Raw genomic sequence first — 22,455 nt, 5'->3', positions numbered from 1 at the left:
ATAGTGTTGAAACTGATCCCCCCCTTAAACCTGGGAAGGGTTTAATATATTATGATGACATGGCGATTTTTAGTATTTCATGAAATATCCACTTCTGCTGTCAAAACTGATAGCGACAAACAAATTTTTAATTTTCAAAAGTGGCAAAATGAAGTTGGTTTTCTTTGACACCCAACCTGACCATTCAGCTCAGTAGGGTGAACTTTAATTTAAGCAAAATTGCAAAACTGAGGGCTGAATGAAGTGAGGACCGTTCAGACTCTTTCAGGTGTCCCTTGGCGATTCTGCATAGTTTTACCATGTGACTTTGCAGTGCAAAGTCTTTGGAGGCAACATGTATGTAAAGCAAGGTTACTGAGCCAGCAAGTCCACTTCAATTTCATTTCTGTGTTGTTTCTTGTGCATCAGACTGTCCTGTATCAACAGAACCTTACATGACGTCATTCGATGCAAAACCACACGGCTCTAGTTTTAAATTTGATTGTGTTTCCGGCATTAAATTCTTTCAGTAACATTTCAGTCATGTATGTTCATAGCCAGGCATCAGTTTTTAGCAGTTTTCAGCTTTTGATATGGATTGGCTGCTTGGTGTCCCCCCCTCTACACTCCTCCCACCCACACAGCCCCCCGCGCCCCCCTCCTCCTCCCGCTCTGCCTGCCTGCACGACAGCTGCCATTGATATGCAGGCCAGCGGCATGTCACTCTGACAAGATTCTAATAAAGATAAATAATATTGCTACAATTACACATTTTTATTGTGCTTCTGCCACCAATCATGAGAGTGAGTCTGCCGCAGACACCGATTAAAAGGGCCTTTTTATTTCTCATTCTGCCGGCGGGGGGACGGGGAAGGAGCTGGGGGAGGGAGGGGGACGGCAGCCGGCGCTTGGCTCCATGCCTCCAAGCCCACCAGAGGAATATAAAGTGTCTGTGGCTGATCTCCTCTGGGCTCTGCTCATCAATCATCCCATCAGAGCCCATTAGGGTGGCAGCCTCCTAAAATACACAGCAGCATACGGAGCTGAGGCAGCACCTGTGTCGGGAGCACGTGGACGCCTGCTGCCGACACACCACACACCGCCGTGCCGTGCCGGCTGAGTCAAACTTGAGCGTCACTCCATTGCAACACCAGCTACAATCACCGCCACCTTCAGCGATGCCACAACCCTGGAACCGTCTGAACCGGTCCTGGATCACTCAACGTCAGCACCATTTTATCACTGTTAATTCACCTTAACTAAATAGATAAAGACAGTAGCACTGACAGAACACGTATTGCAGCATTTCATGGGGGAAGTTTTTCTATCAGAGGCACAGCAGTAGAGCTAATTCCTCAGGCACAGACAAACTACTCTGCTAACGTGACCATGTCCTGAAAGGCTTGTTGGATCTTACATTTAGGAGCTGTTCAAAGGCAAACGTGAAGCCAGACTTGTAATCTGTGGTTCCTTTGGCTTGCATATGCTGGACCGCCTCCTTGAAGATCTTCTTGTTGCGAACGTTGGCTTGGACCAAGGTCTTGAAGCAAGGAACGACAGCATCCGCTTTCTCATTGAACTAGAGAGCGAAAAACAAAACAACAAAGACATGAGGATACATGGGACAAACATAGATGCTTTTCAGACACATTTTTTACAAAGTTACCGGCTTCAGTCGAATTTAAAATTGTTTGTCTCTTGCTGCCATGTGTGAATGTGCTTTTGTCTCTGTTTTCTGCCGGTGTCTTTGTCGCAGAGCGTTGCGGTGGGATGTATGCAGATGTAGGCTGCCCTGCACCTCTCCGGCTGGCAGTAAACACTGGTAATTACAACATTCCACACAAAGAACAGGTGCACCTGAAATGCCAATGCAAACCACTGAACAGAAACCCAGCCAAGGTAATATCATCTGTCTCATCTCATCCACCAAATTAGCCTAAAACTGTGTGTGCGTGTGTGTGTGTGTGGGGTGCGTAGGTGTGCCTGCTGTGTGTAGTTTGTGGCGTATATATTTGTGCTTGCACGCCGTGTCTATGCATGAATAGATTATTAGCGGCAATGTCTGTAACAGCAGGTTTCAAATGTTGTTTCTTCTTGAAGGTCAACTTCAAAATCAGTTGACATTTTCAGGACGGAATGATGTAAAACATTATGTGCATGAAAAGTTGACATTTCTCATGCGGGCTGTGTAGTTTCGTATTCAAATTGGCAGACAAAGAAGGCAAACGAACAAAACTATTCGCATTCATATCCAATGTGCATCTCATGGTTACCTGTTAATATCACATCATTGTGTCTTAAAGTGCTGTGATGCGGTCAAGAGACAAGATAAAAACGAGAGCTGCATGTACCATCTTTGTAATGACACACACATTTCAACACATCCCTTAAATTCTCTATTATAAAATCTGTACTATTATAACTGGGGATGCAGCAATGTATATACACGACATATCAGTATTGGCCGATATAAGATTTACAAAGCCAAATCAGTATTAATCAATATTATTTTTACTGCTGATAATGTTGATATTTTACTTATGATATTAGTAAATACGCATTTTTGTGATTTTTTTCCCCTACAACTGCCAAATTAGACAATGAAACAAACATGGTAGTTTATTTAAAAACACACACAAACACACACACACACATCTTAATATAGGTAGGGGTGAAAAGCTTTATCCGTTTTGCAGCTGCTATGTATAGAAATTCCTACAAAAATGCAAATCAGCCTCAGCATGGTTATGGTTGGGATAAAAACTGCTGTAATGCATCCCTGAATCAATTTATTGCATTTCCATTATCAAAGTGAGCGGGTCACTGAGGAGGTGCTGTAGGTTGCACACATCACAGACGGTATCTGTGGATTCGTTTTCCATAACTTTTGAGTAATTAATTTCTTTTTTGTTTGCAAATAATTCACAGCAAGCTTCTGTAAGCCCTTGCTTTCTTTACAGGGTTGAAAATCAGATGCGTCCCATCCCAGATTACCATGCTCATTTCTTGCTCTTAGAGTTGGGATTTGGAGGCATACAGTGACTTAGTGCAATGGATTATTAAGGATTACTGAAGGAAGTCTCCAAACAGGACTACCACGCCACTGTGTGTGTGTGTGTGTGTGCGCGCGCGTGTCTGTGTGTGTGTGTGTGTGTGTGAGTTCTCTGTCCTGTACTACAGAATAATGCAACATCTCCCAAAGCATTAGTTCTAATAGAAAGCGTGGTAATGAACAGAGAGTGGAAGAGACAGACTGGCACAATCCCACATGAACGATGGAGGTGTACGAGGGGAAGTGTAGTAAATCTTCAGCTGAATAGGCAGGCCACTGCGCTTGGACAGACTGGGGCGTTATCCAAGATATAATTCATAAAACGTGAAGGAACGGGTCACAGAAAGTGATTTTTCTTTGCAAAGTGTATCTACATCTTGATGGAACGTTTTCAGCTGTAAAGCCTTCATCGTGCGTCTACGGGGGTGTAGTAAATCTACTGAGAGCAAACAACTAGCAGCAATATGAAGTACACTGCGCAGTTATATTGACTCCCTGTTTGATTACCGCCCCTACATAAAATAAAACAAATATTTTTTTGTTGACTGATTCACATGGTAAATTACGACGTGTGATCTCACCCTGGCCACATTCACATAGTCATCATCTGACAGCGTGTCCAGCATCTCTACGACTGAGGTCTTCATCAGCTTCAGGGTGAGTCCACTGACACTTCCACTCCTGAAGAAAGAAGCAACAAGTAAACATGCAGCACACAAAAAAATCACTATGACAACTCAGATCTTACGACAGGTCGCTTTGAAAAGACACGAAGATGCATGATTAAAGGAAGATGGCTCCTAATCCAGAGAGCGACAAATACAAAGTGTTATTTGGCTCCAGTCCACTTGCCTGAATTATGAGGCTTACAAATATGTTGGGGAGCTGTAAAAATAACAACTGCATGATCCCATGACCCGCTCACTGCAGATTCAGGCATGCATGCATCAGACCTGTATGTTGCAGAGAGTGGCAAGAGGACTGTGAAGACTAAGAAGATGGAAGATGAGCAGAGATTGTCTTCTTCTGTCTTCAGATTTTCGTCAGACCAACAGGTGGCACTGGTGCCCTTTGAAGGAAGGGGATATTCTATCCAAGGGTGGGAAAGGATGAGAGGAGGCTGGAGTGACAAGGCTGACTAAGGAACGAGATACTCACACATCCACGATGATGACCATATCCTTTGGAGATGACGCTCCTTGGATGTACCTGCACAAAACAACCACAAAAAAACAAGCTCTAATTTGTTCCCATAATCTTTGTTGAGGAGAATTGCACTAAAAAAAAGGAGCCAAAGTTACAATAAGCTGAGACATGATAATATGGAGCTCCCATGGCTGAGCCCACTTAAGCTACAGAATACTGAAATGGCTTATGTGCTTAGAAGAGTTAATAAGTTGTGTTATATACTCCAGACTGGGTATGGCGTGGCTGAGACATACTTCAGCAGAGTCCTCTCTCTGCTGAATTACAATGCCTCCTCTACATAATTACAAGCCAAACTAATTGCTAGTTTATAGTCTAAGTAAATAATAACAGATTATTTACAATGGGTCTGCACTGAGTTGTGTAACTGCCTAACTGCATTAGCTATCACTGCAAAAACAGCCATCTTAGCAAGTCATTTCATCTAGTATTAAATCTTAAAGGTACAGTGAGTAAGATTTTCACAGCCATTTTCAACAGCTAATCATAACATACCTGCTGAGCTGATAATATTTCAGTTTGATAGAGTTTGGTGGTCAATATCAACGACTTGATGATTACAGATGTAGAGATTTCTGACCTTGAAACCCACCTTCTTACCGGTACTGGTTTAACATTACTTTGCATCCTGATCTGATACATTTCTGTTGGATCTCTGCTTTCATTAGCTAGTTCTTGTGTTAAAATATGATTTTATTATTCCTGTCCATTACAGGCCACCGTACACTGTGCCAGGGACTTAACAATGTTGTTGCAATTCATTGCTTAGAGGTCAGTAAAAGTCACTGATTGTTTAATGCCCCTTTAAAATAATATATATATATATATTTTTACTTCCCATTGGCGTGACATAGTTTTTTGTGCTGTTGTCAATGTAAATCATCTTGTTTAGAATTTTTTTTTTCTTTTTAATCAAGCGTTATTTTGTTGATACTACTGGAAGGGCTTGCCTTACTCGGCCTTGACAGATATCGGTTAGGGTATTGATAACCGTTTTTTGAAACTTTGTGAATAAAATGAAATTACATTGGAGACGTTTTGGAAGTGAAAGCACCCCACTGTATTTTTCATATCTATCAAGGACAAATAGGATTTCAGTATTAAAATGTGAGACTAAATGTCTTGCTAACAAGAGCTGTTTCACAGTTACGATGTGGTGACTCAGACAGTCTAATCTGTTATATATTTAGATGCTTGTACTATATGTAAACATGTCAGGGAGCAGCCTGAGTGGGGCTGACCAGTGTTGTGGAGAGCCTGAGCTGAACTAAGTGCTGTCAGTAAAATGAGATAGCTGATGTTCCATTCCTTTGATGAGTCATCATTTGGGCGTCAAACACATTATTTACTCTGGCGGTCCTTTGTCAGGGGGAGGCACAAGCTGCTTAAGACCATTATACTACTGCTGAACAGCTACTCCTAAAATAGGACTGTTCTGGGAGTGTGTCAGCCATGGTGCAGTGTGGGCCCACGAGGCAGAGATGGCACTGAACTGAGGAGGCTAGACGACTTGCCTCCTGGAAGAGGCACAAACATAAAGTCTGCCCATGGTTGATAGAGGATGACATATAGAGGGAAATCAAAAATCGCCCCATTCTGTTCCAGCAGCAATTAAATTCACATTTACCCCTGATACAAAGAGAGATTGATGGACCTTATAGGCCTTTCTGTGGTACATCAGGAAGGGGCGGCTCAAATGTGAGCACTAGTTTGACATTCCGAGGAGTGAGCAAGCAAGCAGTTAGCAGCCGTCTTAGGCAGAGGCAGAGTAATCATCAGGGGTCTCTTTCTGCTGATTATCAACCATTCCGCTGAGTGTGGAGAGAAGCCAGCTGCCCGTGGGCCAAAGAGGCTCTTTTTTTATGCTCAGCCAAGCCGATACGGAGGTAGAGGAACTGAGCCCCGAAAGGCTTCGCCGCTGCTCCCACAAGTCTCAGCGCTTCCATTCATTGGCAGGCGCCACTCCAACGTGCAGCATGACCCCTGACCCGCGCTGAAGTGACGTCCCACAACACTCTGTCTTGACTGCTCAAATCCGTGTTTCAGACACAGCCTGGGCCCCCTACCTCCAAAAGCTGCCTGAAGCCCCCCAGATGGAGCCGGGACTCGCCACCAGTGCTGCTTCGCAAGAGGTCGATTAACTGAGCATGCCCAGATTGAGCACGGGTAAAACGTATGTGTGAGGGAGAGGGGGAGGGAGAATCCAATTATTTTCAATAATAAAGAATGCCACATCAAAGGTAGAACTTCCACAGCTCCCCACAACTGTGTGGCGTACGAAATCAGGTCTGGAACCACGAGGCATATTGGCATGACTTTTATCAATTTAATTACTGAAATCTTAATTTGAGGGAGCGAAAGGGAGAGAGGGAGAGAGCTGAGACTCCACACAGTGACGGCTTCATTCTTTTGAGTCGATGGGGTTTGTGAAAGCGATCATCGATGCAGGACACAAACTCGGTCAGAATGTGGCCCACGTCTCCAGTCCCTCAGGCCCACAAACGGAAAGACCCCGTCTGGAGATTGAAGGAGGGTCATTTGGCGAAGGCTGATGCCTGCAGACCAACTGTAGGATTTCATTAACTTCTATGGTCAGTCTATTTCTCATAGCACAGAATAGTGCTTTAATAGGACTCCCAAGTTATTTTGAAGAGAGTTAAGTGTTAATTATATGGCAATGTGGACTTCTATTACTGAGTCATTACGGGTCATCTTCATCTGCCCCATTGTTAGACCGCACAATGGAAAGCTATGCTAGCCACAGCCCTTTAAATATCTGCTGAGAAAATATCACTTTCAGTCAGATCATTTCTCTCTAACTGCAAGAGAGGCAGCACTGATCAACAGTAATGGGGTTTAGGAGGAATATGTGGGGAGTGAGGGAGTGAGGAAGAGGAACGCATGAGCCAGGATAGCTTCACTCAACACTATAAAGCCTTCGTGCTGCCATGGCTGATCTTCCTCTCAGATTGTCTTCGTGTATCAGCACCAGCCCCTTTCTCTTTCTTTCCCTTGCTAAAAGTAGAATTGGATTTCTCCCTTGCCTCAGAGCAGAGAACATCAGGATCAGAGTGTGGGATGGAGTCAAGAATTTTCAGTCTCCGGGCTCTGACAGATAAAAATCATGAATTGAAGCTGATATCAGTGTATAATTCTCAGCATTTTGACTCATGGATCCAGATGTGTTGTTTCTGCATGGATTCCAGTCAGTAATTACCTCTCAGCTTCTGCCCACTGATGCCATTCTTTCCCTGTCATTACCCAGTCTCCTGCGTGCCAAGGCCAGGTGACAAGCAGATGGGCCTGGCTGGTGCTGAACTGAGCCCAGTCGGCCATTCCTTCCCACCCTGACACGACCATCAGCCATCGGCCGACAGACCGAACACATGAACCTCTGTGTCCGTTCCATGAAACCCATGATATCTAATGGCATCTAATGGTATCTAACCATTTGGAGAATCATGGTAGCATTTTATTCTGACTATTGTATTTACACAGAACGAGAAAGTGCATTAACGAGAGGATGCAAACCTTCCTTTCTTACTCCAATTTGATATGAATCAATTCATTGGATTCAAATGAGGAAGCACATTTGAGCAGGTCAGGGATTAGACAGCAATGAATTCAGTTTTTGATTTGATCTGATATGATTTGATACAGTCAGTCTGATTCAGTGCAGACCAGAGAGACCAGTGCCAGAGTTCTTGAATCATCAACAATAAAAAAAAATATATGGCACTCAACATAATATAAGTAACTGATTCAATATTATTCAAATATCTGAAATTTTACAGTTGCATGTGACATGTAATGCACTTCTGCTAAGGCAACATAAATTATTGCCTTAGTGTGACATTATTTAGGCAACTGGAAAATTTCACCTACGTCTCACAATTTCACCTACATCTCACAAAATAAAATAAAATTAAATAAAATTAAATTAAATTAAATTAAATAAACAAATGGTGGGTTATTGCAATGAGAGAATAAAATGTAGAGGCAAGACGCCTATTTCTAGTTTATATGTGTTGCAAATGGAAGAGCATCATTGGTTGGGAGGATTACTTTCATGTTGTATTCTATTACAGATTACTGATTATATGCTCCAAAATGTAATCTGTAATATTTTTTGTTTCATCAAAATCAGTAACTTAATCGAAACACTTTGGATTACTTGTAGGATACTAGGTTTTAGCTAGGTAACCGGCTGAGTAAAGTAAAACAAACAAGACCTAACTGGAAAAACAGAATAATTCAGTGTTATTGATAACTTAACCCATATGTGGCACACCGTGATTTTAACTTGGCTATCTTAGCATAATGAGCATTATCGCAGCTTTCCCCAGTTTTAACCTTTTTTGTGTGTGAAAATAAAATGTTCATGGTGTTTCAAGGCTGTAAAAACGTTCCGCTCCATCTCCTCCTTGTGTATGTGTTCACTGCAGCGCACATTAATGAAAACATAAAATAAATAAACACTGAAATTCTAAGTAATCTCCACAGTAATCCAAATATTTAAAAAAAAAATTACAGTTACTCATATTTTGTATTTTAAATATGTAATCCTGTTACATGTATTCCATTGCTCCCCGACCCTGAAAATAAGCCAGTGAGCCAGTCAACAGAAAATTCTCATCGTGACATTTGACTTTGGTTCATGCAGGTCTGAATGTGTGAGCATTTCCAAGATGCTCCTTTGAGCTTTACAATCGGTCCAGCAAATATTCCCACATCATGTGAGGGCAGCCACACTCAAAGAAAGGATGTGGCATAATGTGACACGAAGGGGAGAAAGGGTGAGAAGAAAAAATCCAAAAGACACAAAGGCAAAAAGCCAAATGAATGTTTTGATTTTGAAGACTCTGATCAGGTTTCTCTGGTCAAAAGATGTCCATGTCTTGTACAGCTAGCCAGGCCTTCCAGTTGGAATATATATTTATAGAGAATTGGTATTCATTGAAGTAGCCGTGGCAAGTGCTTTTTTTCATTTTAGAATGTATTTCTAATGAAAATAAATCATAACAGAGGTTGGGCTTAATATTACACATTTCTAACCACCACATTTCCCAGAAAGCATAGCATACATGTATGTACATGATATATATCATGGTTCAAACCATCAAAAATATGTAGGCACATGCTGTCATGATAAAGATTGATTTGTGTTTGCGCTGCTCGTTGTGTTTCGTACGTCGAGGTGGAAGTAGGTGTTACTCTAAATGAGAACAGATTAAAGCAGCAACACTCACATGCACCCCACCCCCCCATCCACCGCCAACCCGCCATAATTCTAAAAGAAATGCATTATACTAGCAATGAACACAATGACATATTCTGCGTTGTGGTGATTGTATTTCTGTCCTTTTGCAGCAGTCTGGTAAAGCAGTCTCATTGGAATTCATGAAATAGTTTTATCATGGCGCAGCGCTGTAAAATCAATACATTAACTGTGCCGGGGGGCCAAGTCTCTCAGGAGATTGTGTTTATGCACCCTGACCCATTCCACAGAGTGTTGTGCATTACATTTAAATTGGAGGAATTATCTACTACATACATTTCAGATACACCCAACAGATAACACAGAACATTTGGGCGTGTTTTATTGTGTATAAACAAAGCTACTCTAACTGCATGTTTGCAGTTTCACGCACTGGCGTGATAGTGAGTACAGTTGTGCACGAGTGCATGCATGTTTTGATACGTTCCCTTGTGAACACAGCACCATGCTTAGCGGCCGTGTGACGAGGCACATGTGTGTCATGAGTGGGATGTTTGCCTACTGCATTGTGTGTGTGTGTGGGTGCACTCCCTCAGTGTGCACTTCTCTCACAACATGAGCATTGATATGCAAGCATCATGTAGATGTAAGAAGAATAACCACAGAGTGCTGTGCGAACTGCATATTTAAAACAGAGAGACACTGCTCGTGTGTGTAGGTGTGTTTGTGCGCCTGCTTGCGTGTGTGCATGGATTTGTGTTGTGCTGATGGGCTTATTATTTTATGGACTGCTGCTCTCTTAGTGCTCCTGTGGATGTGGCAGCAGAATAAAGATTGAATTAAGATAAAAAATATAGGAGGATGGGGCCGAGAGAGCCTGCAGGAGAAAGAGATGTTGTCTGCCTTTTATTTATTCCACTTTCTGTTGATTATTGGAAGTGCTGGTACCAAGGTTCACATCTCCATATTTTGGGTTACTGCCAAGGCAAAGACAAAATTTGGATGTAAACATTCTCATTTTTTCTGATATTTTCTTCTCAGTAAAAAATACTTGCAGAATACCGAATTACTTAGGATAATTTGTATTTCATCGCTAGTATTCATTGATAGATGGTCAGCTGCTAAACTAATTTCTCTTGTTGCTTTCACTTTATTGTCATACTTGTAGAAGACAGAATAAATAAAGATAATCCTCTTATGTGTTTTTCTGAGACCCAAAGTTAATATTTGACTCTAACTCAAAGGTCACACTTTAATTGTGAATCCGCTGGTCAAACTGTCATGCCATTTACCTTCAATCCCGGCACAGTGGAATTTTTTTTTTTTTTTTTTTGACTTGGCTCCACCAAGGAGTGAGGAGACGAGAATGAGAGCAGGAGGAGGCGAAGCTCAGGGCTCCAGATATTTAGGGGAATGACATTCGGAGAGGCTCAACTTCAAGGACTGACTAGCAGTCATAATATTTACGGAGAAGGTAGATTGACTTTTTGAAGAAATCAATATGTGATATAGCCTACATGCTGTCATGAACCTGGGAGGTAATGCGATCTTTGCAACGCTTGGCTAACAGGACTCCATGCCTGTCTCTCTTTATTTCTCTCTCGCCCTTTTGCTTTTCCCTCTGCCTCTGCCTCACTTCACTTGGCCCCCTCTGCTTCGCTTCCTTTGATAACGTGAACAGACATTATAATGGACAAATGTTAATAATTAATGTCAGAGCAATTGGAGACAATTAAGTGTGTTGACTGGACCATTAATTTTCCTGGGGCCGTTAGTGGTGGAGCAGACGGGGAGAGAGCCCATCTGCAGAAGCAGGCAGCCTACCCATCTCCATCCCCTCATTTCCTCAGAGGTGCGCCAGGACAGCCCCGGCCAGGTCAGCCACACCGCCATCCATCCTTCCCAGGGAGGAGAGAGGTCTATTGCACTACAAACTGGCCATGAATTTTGGCCCCCTTCTCTCTGCAACACTCTCTACAGTAAATCTTCCCATCTTGGAGTCGGTGCCAGTGCTAGTGCTACTGAAGCATGTTCCTGCGATTGCATCTGTGCATTCTGGTTGCTATATTGCTGTTTGTGTGGGTATCTTGTGGCATATCGCCCCATGTGATATGATTTATCCGTGAGGGGAAGAGTGCTGATATGTGTGTGGGAGGATGTGTGAGACAGTGTGTGTTTTGTGCTTCATGTACATGTACCAAGGTTGTGTGTGTGCATGTGGTTATGTTAGCGTTTGTATCGCTTGTGGTGGTTCCTGTTACATTCCCCTTGACAGGTGCTGTTATCTATCACTGTCACCTAAACACACATGATTGGCTCACCTAACCCAGTGGACTGTTTTTAAAGTGTGTGCGATTGGTTGACCCCTCTGGAGAATGTCAGCCGGGGAGACGGCATGTTAGACTATAATCACACAAGCCTGACCTGACGTATCATGGCACTGCCTGCCACGGCCCCGCCACTCAACACGCCCGGGCACAAGTTGCTAAGCAACAGGGCATGGGAACGCTGAAAGACGGCTGAGGCTCCAAACAGGAGGAGAAGACAGAAATGACAGTGACAAACATGGAGGACCAGGGGGGTGACAAGGTGCCCCCCAACAGAAAATACACTTCTTCCTCTGTCTAACCTTGTCAGATACCCACTGCTTCTGCTCCTGCCTGTCAGCAGCTCCCCTCATCTTTCTCTTCCCCTGTTCCCTCCTGTCTTCAGGAGTCCCCCAGTCAAAACATGTGTAAGGGAATTAAAATCTGTGTACTTCAGTTGTTTCAGCCGATGTTCGCCGAGGAAAACACAGACAGATCCTTGCTTTTACCCCTCCGCTACACAATGCCATGCCACTGAAAAGCATGCTTGTTCTTAGGGGCTCAGGAGGGGGGTGGGGAAGGGACAGCATTTTCAAGGTTTATAGTGTTGCCTCCTCTGACAGCGGAGCACTACAGGGAGACTTTCATCTGGTGTTAACTTAATTAAATTGTCAAGAAACACCTTGTTAGCCTGATGATTGCAGATACACTAAGGTGTTACGCTTACCACTGTTTTATCACACATCGCAACCTCCATTTAACCATGAAACTAGAAAGTGATTTTGACATGATGGAGCGATTATCTCTGTGGTCATTTTCATTTGCATACTGTACGTATGAAAACAAGGTGGACGCATTTGAAGCCTTGAGCATCTTGAAGGATGCAAGCCTTCTGTTGCGCTTGTTTTGTCTTGGCTGGTTTCCTTCATGTGACAGCCTGGCCTGACCTGAAACAGCCACTCAGACTGAGCTGGACGGAGACAGAGATGGAAAACGGGGTCAGGTCTAATCAACATTGCTGTCATGATTATGTCCACTGCACTGCAACATGTAACCAGGCAACAGGCAGGCCTTCCACAAAGCCGATGTGACAGTGGCAGGTAGATTGAACTTGGAAGGAGCGGTGGGTGGGTGCAGAGGATGTCTGGCCCAGTGCAGCCTGGCTCTGACCCGCCCTTCAGACTAGCCTGCCCAAGCAGCCTGTAGCGGCATCATCTGCTGCACAGAGAGCCACAGGCAGATACAAAACCATTAGCCCCTATCTTGTTTTGTCCTTGTAGCAAAAGACAATGCATTTTACAACGTCTCTGGCCGAGATAAATAAGGGTCCGGAAAATGTTTTGATCTCAAACCATTGAACAATACCTTTTATTTAGCTCCGGAGCAAAGGGGGCAAAGGAGGTCTAAAAAGCACCAGAGACAAAACACTGAGTATGAATGTTAATACTTGGCTTTAGGAATCAAAAGCCACTCCTTGTATCTGTGGCCATTTGCACAAAGTACTCTAATGTGGAGAGAGCTGCCGCCTTGGGAAATGATTTATATCACTGGGCCAATTCTGGAAATTATTTTTTAAAAAAATGTCTGTTTTGCTGCCAAGAGTTAAACATTTAAGTAATTGTCCCAAGCCTTTCTACAAGAATAGAGCAAATACATTCAGACAAATGCAACCTGTATGCAGAGGTATTAGTAGAGATATATATGCAGGTAATACATTTAGAAATAGCTGTTGCAAGTAAGTGTCTGGAGGATAGGAACGTATGAGAGCCAAATTGCTCCCATCACCATGGGGAGCTCCTCAATACGTTTTTTTCTTAAAATTCATATACATAAACACAAAGGAAGAGTGGAGAGAGCAGGGCAGGATAGAGGCAACCCTACAGCTGGGTAATACAATTAGAGACAGTTGCTGCAAGTATGTCTGAAACTCGGTATTACTCCAACATCTTACTAAGGTGTGAAGGAGAGTATGAAGAAGGCAAAAACCTCAAATATTAAATAACACTTAAACAAAAATAGGCATGTGCTTTCAAAGTACAAGTACCACGCAAAAAAATCAGCATTTTAGCAAATCATTTAGTCTCATATTTAGTGTTAAATCTTGTTTCTCCTCAAACAAATGAAAAAATCTGGCAGTGGGATGACATAATCCCACTCTTCTGCAATGCTAATCCAGAATCTTCTTGAGGTTAGTGTCATTTCTGTGATACGAGTGGGCTGATCTACCTGATTCTGCCTTGTTTCAGCACATTTATACTACGAGTGAAACCGCATTAGAAACACTGAGGGTGAGACTAGCTAACTTGTTAAGATGGAGCATAGGGACACAGTTTACTTATGTCCCTACTTGTACCTGTAAATGTGGCCAAATTAGCATCTTATCTACTAGGAACCAGCATTAAAATGAATGCAGCTGCAACTTTTCCAATTAACACATGGCTGGTGCAAATATAAACACCTGCTCTGAGCTGTATCTTTCTGTCAGGACACAGCGCGGCATTGCCGACAAAGAAAAAGCAGACAAAAGAAAGGTTAACAGCAGCTGAATCAAAGGTTTTTAGTTGAAGAAACTAATTCGTATATTCAGCTGCATAAATACGCCGTGCAGATTATCGTTTTGAAACAGAGTTAATGCAGCGGGAGGAAGGAAATGTTCCTTAACTGACATGAAGGAGAGATGGCATGACTTGTTTCTGAGCTATAACAATTGTAGACATGTTAGCGCCAAAATTAAGACAAGCATTTCACAGGTGTTAAATAGCATGTGCAATCACCGAGTCAGTGATTACTATCAGCGCTGATAAATCGGAAGGTGGTTCATTACTATAATCACCACCGAGCACTTTGCACTTTGAGAGGGAAACTCCCACAAATGCATATGCAATGAGGCAAAAGCGCCAAAATGCAGCGGCTGCCCCTTTGGTTTTGATAGGGACGCGGCGATAAAGTGCTTTTTCACACCAAAGGAGGCTCTGCGATAGTGCGAAACATTGGTAGACCTGGCCCTGCAGTTCTTGTTGCAGTGTTAGCACGAAACTTTACTGCTGATGACAGTGCAGGCATTGACAAGCTACATTCCTACAGTCCTATAATTTAAAGTGTTTTTGTCTTTATCTGAGAAAGTGAATTGGTTTCTGAACTTTCACACTGGCTGCTGATGATTTTTGCACTGCTTTGTACTGGTTGCCTTCTCTTTGCCAATATCCCTCTCATTCCCAGCACCTGTGAATTCAGATTGCACTGAAAATACCTCTCTTAATCTCATATAATTTGTTCTTTTCCAGCAGCCACCTGGGCTGATACTTTGAAAGTTCAAACTTTCCATATGCCCTTTGTATTTAACCAGCAAATAAATATGAATACTGTTTGAAGGATCCGTTTGTGTTACAATTTCTCACATTTGTGGATGTCAAAACCCTTAAATATGTACAGTTTGTCATATTGTTATAAGAGCAGAACATTTTATATCACTTATAAATCTCTCCATGACTGAATTCACAGCTAATCCAACATTTCGCCGTCATAACTGATGAAAAGGTGCCCCAAACTGGGCTTCTTGGAGAACAATCCTAAATAGAAAATTTCAGTGCTCATTAGAGGAGGTGATACTAAAAGGGCCTGCTCCCACTGAGCACTGAACATCATTTAAATGTTGCATCTGTGTTTTAGCTCTCCTTTAGCCTGGGTTCCTTTTGACTAGGCACAGTACTCATTTAGACCGAGCAATTAATACATTACTGCATCTCGCTGCTGACCAACCAAAACTTTTCAGAAACTAAGGAAAACAATCTTGTCTCTAGGTTGATGACTGTACATTTTTCAGTTTATATAATTAATTTGTAAAAGTTTAATAGACGCCATGGGTTGCACAACTTTCTGAACTCAGACATTTTTTTTACCAACAAGGTTTTCACTGGACAGCGATGATATTTAAGTAATGCGTACACAACTATTTATATCAAGGATAATGCACCACAGACAGCTTTATGCTTTTTGTCAGATAACTCAGAGGACACAGTCTCAGACACTAAACCCTGTAACCCCGCTAAACCCTTCATCTTTAAACCCTACATAACTGAGTTTTAGCCTCAACGTCAATAGCCATTTCGACCTCCTTTAAACAGGCAAAATTGTTCAGTGGGAAAAAGACGACACTCACCATGGTCTTCTACGGACGTCATACAGGTCAATCTTGTTGGGTGCCCTCCATGGAGTGGCTGGAGAGAGCAAGAAAATAGTTTACAGGCCACACGCTGCATTGTAGGATATTTCAGTTCAGATTAGATCAAAGTAATCATAATTTCATTCTGTCTATCGAGTTACCACAACAGCCATCTGATAAGAGATTGCCAATGTTCTGCAGCCAGGGAGCCCTAGGGTCAATTTAGACCTTATCTTGCAGTGACTTATAAGTCGGAGTGTTGACTCCGCACCCTGCAGCCTACCTGGGTAGTATCTTGTCACTCCTGTGGCACTGCCAAACACCTGCCAGCGCAGGGAGCTGTCCTCACGACGGTTATCGATGAAGACCCTCTCCAGCGCCTGGGTCCAGTTCAGCTCGTTTAAGATGACTGGGGCTGTGGGCGCGCAAACACACACACAGAAAAATGCAATCAGTCCCACCACATTGGAATGACAAATAAAGTGCAACTGGAAATGCAGAGACGTCACATCAGGTTTTCTCCGTAGGTAATTCAAAGGTATCTCTCCTAGCTGAACAACCTTGTCTACGCCCGCAGCGGTGATCTGAGCACACAAAAAATGTATGTATGCAGGCAGCCCGAGCCGGAGGCAGCCATCTAAGCGGGGCATCAGTGTAATCTGGATGATCTCTGAGGAGTGCAGAGGAGGAATTGAAGATGACCTTGGCGGGGGTCATGTGTCACTCGCAGCACGCAGCAGCAGCCGTTAATGGAGGCAGCAGTTTATAGGTGCCGCTGCGTATATTTGGGTTCCGTTGCTCCACAGCCTACACACAAATACAAACTCTCAGGATGCATTTCCACATATGTCCACGAAGGTGTGTGTGTGTGTGTGTGTGTGTGTGTGCACTTGGTGGCTAGGAAAAAAAAACAAAAAGAGCATGTAAGAGAAAAAGAGAGGTTTGCTTGTGCACATGTGGCCGAATGCATCAACGTGTGTGTTTGTGTGTTAAAACGTAAGGTCGCAGATATATCTCACAGGTCAATGGTATGCCGTGAAATGGATTTATGGTCCTTTACAGAAATATTCATCATCTAGTCAACAAGAGCTGCAACACCATGCTGAATGTAAGTCGCAGCGTCACATTCGATCAACATGTGTCTCTTTTCCTCCCTGTCTCACCTTCTGGAAACCTACGTGACATTAACACAATTTTTCTTCCACTTTTCATCCAGATTATGCTTCGCCAAAACACGAAACAAAAGGCGCTCACTCAATCACTCAGTCACATGTACACACACACACACACACTCAGAAAAAAACGGCTTCAGTCTATGTTAAATAGCTAAGCTGGAGTCAGAAGATGGGAGTGCAATCAGAGGTTTAATAGCCACCTGATTAAAGAGGAAACAAGACGAGGCGCTGAGCTGAGGAGAACTTCACTCGCTTCTCTGATTTAATTACTCAGGCAACCACAGTTAGATAAGCCTCTGAACCGACAAGTCCAGCTTTTCTCCCCTCCTCGTTTGAATTTCACACAAATAAACGATCATTATCCACTTTTCCTATGCTTTTCAATTACTGCTCACAGTCTTTGACGAGCTGTCAGTTTAAAGGTAAAGGACACCTTCCCCGCACCCCCGTGGCCTCTCCGCTCGCAAACCTCATTTACTGTAAGCCTAAAGCTTATGAATAAAACCAATCACACTGAAATTATTTAAAAACACAATATTCTTTTTTTCCCAGCTCCCTAGACAGATTGCCAAACCCCCTTTCCAAAATTAGCATGTGCAGTGAAATTCTACCTCAAAATAAAAGCCAAGCCTTATTACTGTCTAATATAATGTAAAACGTGAGCGCACACACACACACACACACACACACACACATCACAGCAGCACTAAGCAGTGTCTGGAGGATAGGAACATATGAGAGCCAAATTGCTCCCATCACCAAGGGGAGCTCCTCAATATGTTTTTCTCAAAATTCAAAGACATAAACACAAAGGAAGAATGGAGAGAGCAGAGCAGGATAGAGGCAACCCTACAGATGGGGATAAATATAAAAAGCCAGAGAGAGAGAGCAGGGGGGGGGATGATTGATAGGAAGCAAAAGAGAAATTAACACGAATGAGTGGCTGCGTTCACGGCCCGAAAATGCAATTTCTCTCCCATGTGGAAAAAAAAAGACAAAACAAACAGCACTTTTAACTGTTTCATACTAAATTACAGAGTCTAAGTCTTGACTGGGAGTGAAAAGAACAATTTGTTTCTTTTAATGTTGTGTAATAGTCACATGTCAGCTGCTCGACCTTGACCTATCAACACAGGGTGTCTACAGGTATCAGAGACTTTTAAAGACACGTCTTAATCAGCATTCAGACTCATTTCTGGAAAAATCACATTTTTGTTATTCAAATAAGCACTGCAGCTAAGCACTATTTGGTCTTGTGCTAAGGTCGTCCTTTTGCTGAGAGAGCAGCTGCTGGAGTAACTCTGACCAGGAGTCCAAAGTCCAAGAATTTTTGTGGATTTTTTTTTTCTCTACAGATGCTAGAGTGAGTAATCTGGCTTCTGTGTGCATGTAAATGTAATGTATAGGAGTAAATACAACATGTGTTAAGCGCAGCATGTGAGTGTATTAGGTTGAGAGTTTTGTCACAGCAGTAATGTGGCAGAACAGCTTGAATAACTTTGACAGCAGAAATGAAATGATGTATAAATGAAATTTGGAAAAATGTTTATGTGGAAATTAAGACCTCATAATTCATATTTAAGACTATTTAATGTGGTTAAAACTGAATTTAAGACATTTTATGACTTTTCAAGGTCCCACAGACACCCTGCTATATAAAAACAGATAAACAACAACAAGCTGTTAACTACTGTTAAAAATAAATGAGTAGGATGCTGGGTCAGCTGTAGCAACTTTGAAATTAATCATCCTTGCTTAAAATAAAACAACATATTGTTATTGATTTTTTTTTTATTATTATTAAATCATTTAACACCTTGACAGTATTTTATGCTTAGTCACTGTCCCATTGCATGGTTTTGTTGTGTCAATAGCATTTTGCATTGATGTACTATCTTGCTTTGGGTTGATTAAAGATGCAAAACAGTGATTTAAATCCGTTTCAAACTAAATGGGATTCTGTGAGCAGGAGAAAGTAAGGCAGCTTTAATTTCTACATCTCACAATACAGTGTTTATGTAGGACAAGATGGAGCTGAAGTGCTAGAAAAGAGTATAAATGAGTGAAAAGGCTAATATCAGTGGCATCTTCCTGAAAACGAGCCCTTAAGCTTTAAAAGGATAACATCAAAACTTGTTCATTTAGCAAAAGCAGTGGCGAAAATTTTTGCTGATGTTTGTGTGGTGATGATCAGAGAGCCAAACCACGAATTTCAATTTCATCTGGACTGTACTACACTCTCTGGTCAAAGAGCCATCTGATTAATGTGCAAAAAGGTATTATCCTTTAAGTAAAAGCTATCACAGCAAGTCGCTGCGGCTGCTGGGAAGGCCTGGGTGCTCTTATCTGGAGAGGCACTGGGCCTGTAATGATAGCTGTCCCAGGCAGGCCAAGGGCAAGGAGACATCTGAGACCCCTGTTTCAAACCAGCAGCATCCCAGCCGCCTCGACTAACAGCTTGCACAGGAATTAGCCAAACTCTGCCTCTGCTACACAGAATATCAGTCACATCGCTGCCCACGGCAAAATATACAGCCACAGTGTGCCTGTTCCTGAATTCTGGTGTCTATGTGTATGTTGCTGCTGTGTGTGAACATATGAGTAGTGTATGTTTTTTTTTTTTTTTTTTTTTTCATAAGTGCATATTGGTCACTCTGTGTGTCTTTGAATCAAGGGTAATGAGACAGACCGAGGTGTACGTGGTGTTTACGCCACCAGCCGACACTGGCCAGTCATATGCAGATGCAAACCACCTCTACTGTCAGAGTCCAACATCACAAGACCCACCACACACACACACACACACACACACACTCACACACACACAGACTCACACATCTCCACGGGTTATCTCTGCAGAAATACAGTCACATCATAGATAAGGGAACACAAGCAAACTAATTCTCTTTGATTTATTCAGTTAGGATACGCCATGACTTCTCTGGCCAGTTGATAAAAAGAAAAATTTCCCCCGGGGGGGAAATGTGCTCACGCAGGCGGACAGGGCCCCTGAGCGCTGTGTTGGGCTCATCTTTCACGTAAAACGGGCCTCTCTCTGATATCTTTAAAAGGTAATCCATCAGTACACGGCTCCCCTGACGTTTAGAGCACCCTTGGCTTTGCCCCTTTATGGAGCAAGACTGCACACCAAGTAGGGAAACAATTATGAGTGGGATTTATGGAGCATCTCTGTGTGAGATCATTCCTCAACACACCACCCCCAACCTCTCTCCTGCTCCCCACGACCCCACCCCCATTGCCCTCATACACGCATACACATATTATTCACACTGGTATCCCAATGATAAAGAGCCGTCAAGACCGATGCGCGCCGTATGCTCCGTATTAATCCACTATTACAGAACTGGGTACACACATTTTACACACAGACCAGAAAAAGGCTTGCTAGCCTGTAATTTATCATATCAGGACACAAGTGGTCCCTCATAAGAAATCCATAATGGTAATGGAACTAAAGCTATCAGCTGAGGCCTTTTAAGGAGTCATAACTATTATTGCTGCCGTCTTCATGAAGCTCTTACATATTCGTCTTACTAACAAGAGTGACGAGGAACGAGAGATGTGGTGGTGGGTTGGTTTAATTCCACCTTGACTTTTATAGGAAGTCACTCAAATACAAGTGCGCACACTTAACACTGAGGAGAGTACACAAGCTTGTTTTGCTTCATACAGTGGAAAATATTCGCCAAGCATATTCTGAAGCCCTTGAGCCCAGGGACAGGCCTGTTTGACTTGTTTTATTTTAAAAAGTAAATGGGAAAATAAAGCATGAAGAGGCCCAAAATGTTTGTCTCTTTTTTTGTGTGTGTGTGCACAAAAAAAAATGCTTGAGTGTATTCCTACTTGTAGCTTTGATTGTGCTGATTTCACAGGTGTGCAGCATTTATATTCTATAGTGAGTAAAAAGGGGACGGCTGTAAAGGAGAGGCTGTTTTCCATATGATGTACAGTACTGTACATGTATCTATGTAACTTAAAACATGCGATGCCTATAAACCGACCCCTTTCTCAATGTCAAAGCAACCCAGCACCTCTTTTTCTTTGTGTGCGAGTTCCCCTTCTCTCTCTGCTGTCAGCCTTCCTCCCCTCTCTTCCCCTCTCCTATTTGTTTTCCATCTCTTCCCTCTCTGTCTTCCTTCAGGGCTGCTTTGTGGCCTGGCTGGGTGCTAAAGAGCCTCAACCTTAAACCTTTCATCCACCAGATGAAGCCGGAGCAACAGGAACTGGCAGCAGCTCGCACATCTACAAAGACCGGCGAAAACAAAGTCTGAGCCCTACCAGGGAAAACTGTGTCCCTCTGTAACTTACAGAGTATAAACCGATAATGTCCGAAAGACATAACCTCAACTTCTCCGGGCACTTCTTTGCACCTGAGTGGCGGCCGCAGTCCTCAGCTCATTACATTCATACAGTGTCATTCAGGAATAACATTATTGTAAGTGTATTTGTTATTGAGGACCTCAGCTCTGCTTAATAGTAATCTCAAACTGTGAAGGGGGGGAAACAAATGCAAATTTCTCTTTAGAGTGAAGATATTCGGAATGCAGAATAAGACAGAAGGGAGAGATCTCACCCTCCTCCAAAGAGCTCCTCCAAATAATTTTTCTAATTAAAGAAGTGCAGTAAATAACAAACACATGAAATGTAATTTGTGGGCTTGGTGGTGAGTGAAGTGGAGTTTGCTGTGCTGACTGTTGTAATTAGCGTGCGGGTAAACGATAGTGCCCCTTCGCTGGGCACACACTGTAAGGGTGGATGGGTGAGAGGCAGAGGGTGAAAGATGGAGCCTGTCAAGTCAAGAACAACAGAAATACAGCCCGCAGTGTTTATACTGTCTTTCCTCCCCCTCGGTCTCAAAAAACAGACTTTAAATCCCTTTTCCCCCCGCCACCCTCTCTCTCTATCTATCTTTTTTCTCTTTTCGCACTTTCTCTCACTTTCTCTCTCATTTCTTTCACAAATCACTTTTGCTTTCTTTCACACACTTAAATCTAGTTTGATGTTGAGAGGAGCTGAGCTGATCCCCAGCATAGCGTGAGTTGGCTGACAGGGAGACTTCCTCCATCAGAGGAACCTGGGGCGGGTGAAAAGAATACAGGCTGCACACACACACACACACACACACACACACACACACACACACAAGCACAGAAAACACACTCTTCCACCTAATAACATGTTGCATTCAGATCAAATAAATGTCAAGCTAGATGATAAATTTAGTGTTTTATTATAGAAATGTATAGCAATAACAAGAAATCTACATGAACTGCAGCTGCAGACCGTAGTATGAATACGGGACGCAGCGTAACTAGTATATTGTTCCTCTTGTTATC

The 22,455-nt window shown here is 42.8% G+C and overlaps 1 protein-coding gene across 2 annotated transcripts in view; it reads right to left on the bottom strand.

Annotated features, from left to right (window-relative positions):
* Positions 1-22,455, bottom strand: part of cacna2d2a (calcium channel, voltage-dependent, alpha 2/delta subunit 2a) — a 157,015-nt gene that overhangs the window by 26,323 nt on the left and 108,237 nt on the right. For both annotated transcript variants that reach the window (XM_030051220.1, XM_030051221.1), the window contains exons 7-11: positions 16,207-16,338; positions 15,921-15,978; positions 4,190-4,240; positions 3,613-3,712; positions 1,397-1,558 (exon numbers count right to left, since the gene is read on the bottom strand). In XM_030051220.1, the coding sequence (XP_029907080.1) occupies positions 1,397-1,558; positions 3,613-3,712; positions 4,190-4,240; positions 15,921-15,978; positions 16,207-16,338 (503 nt within the window). The remainder of the gene's footprint in view (positions 1-1,396; positions 1,559-3,612; positions 3,713-4,189; positions 4,241-15,920; positions 15,979-16,206; positions 16,339-22,455) is intronic.

Source organism: Myripristis murdjan, chromosome 5 (genome assembly GCF_902150065.1).
Source record: "Myripristis murdjan chromosome 5, fMyrMur1.1, whole genome shotgun sequence".
Lineage (NCBI taxonomy): Eukaryota > Metazoa > Chordata > Actinopteri > Holocentriformes > Holocentridae > Myripristis > Myripristis murdjan.
This window is presented reverse-complemented; position numbering and strand designations above follow the sequence as displayed.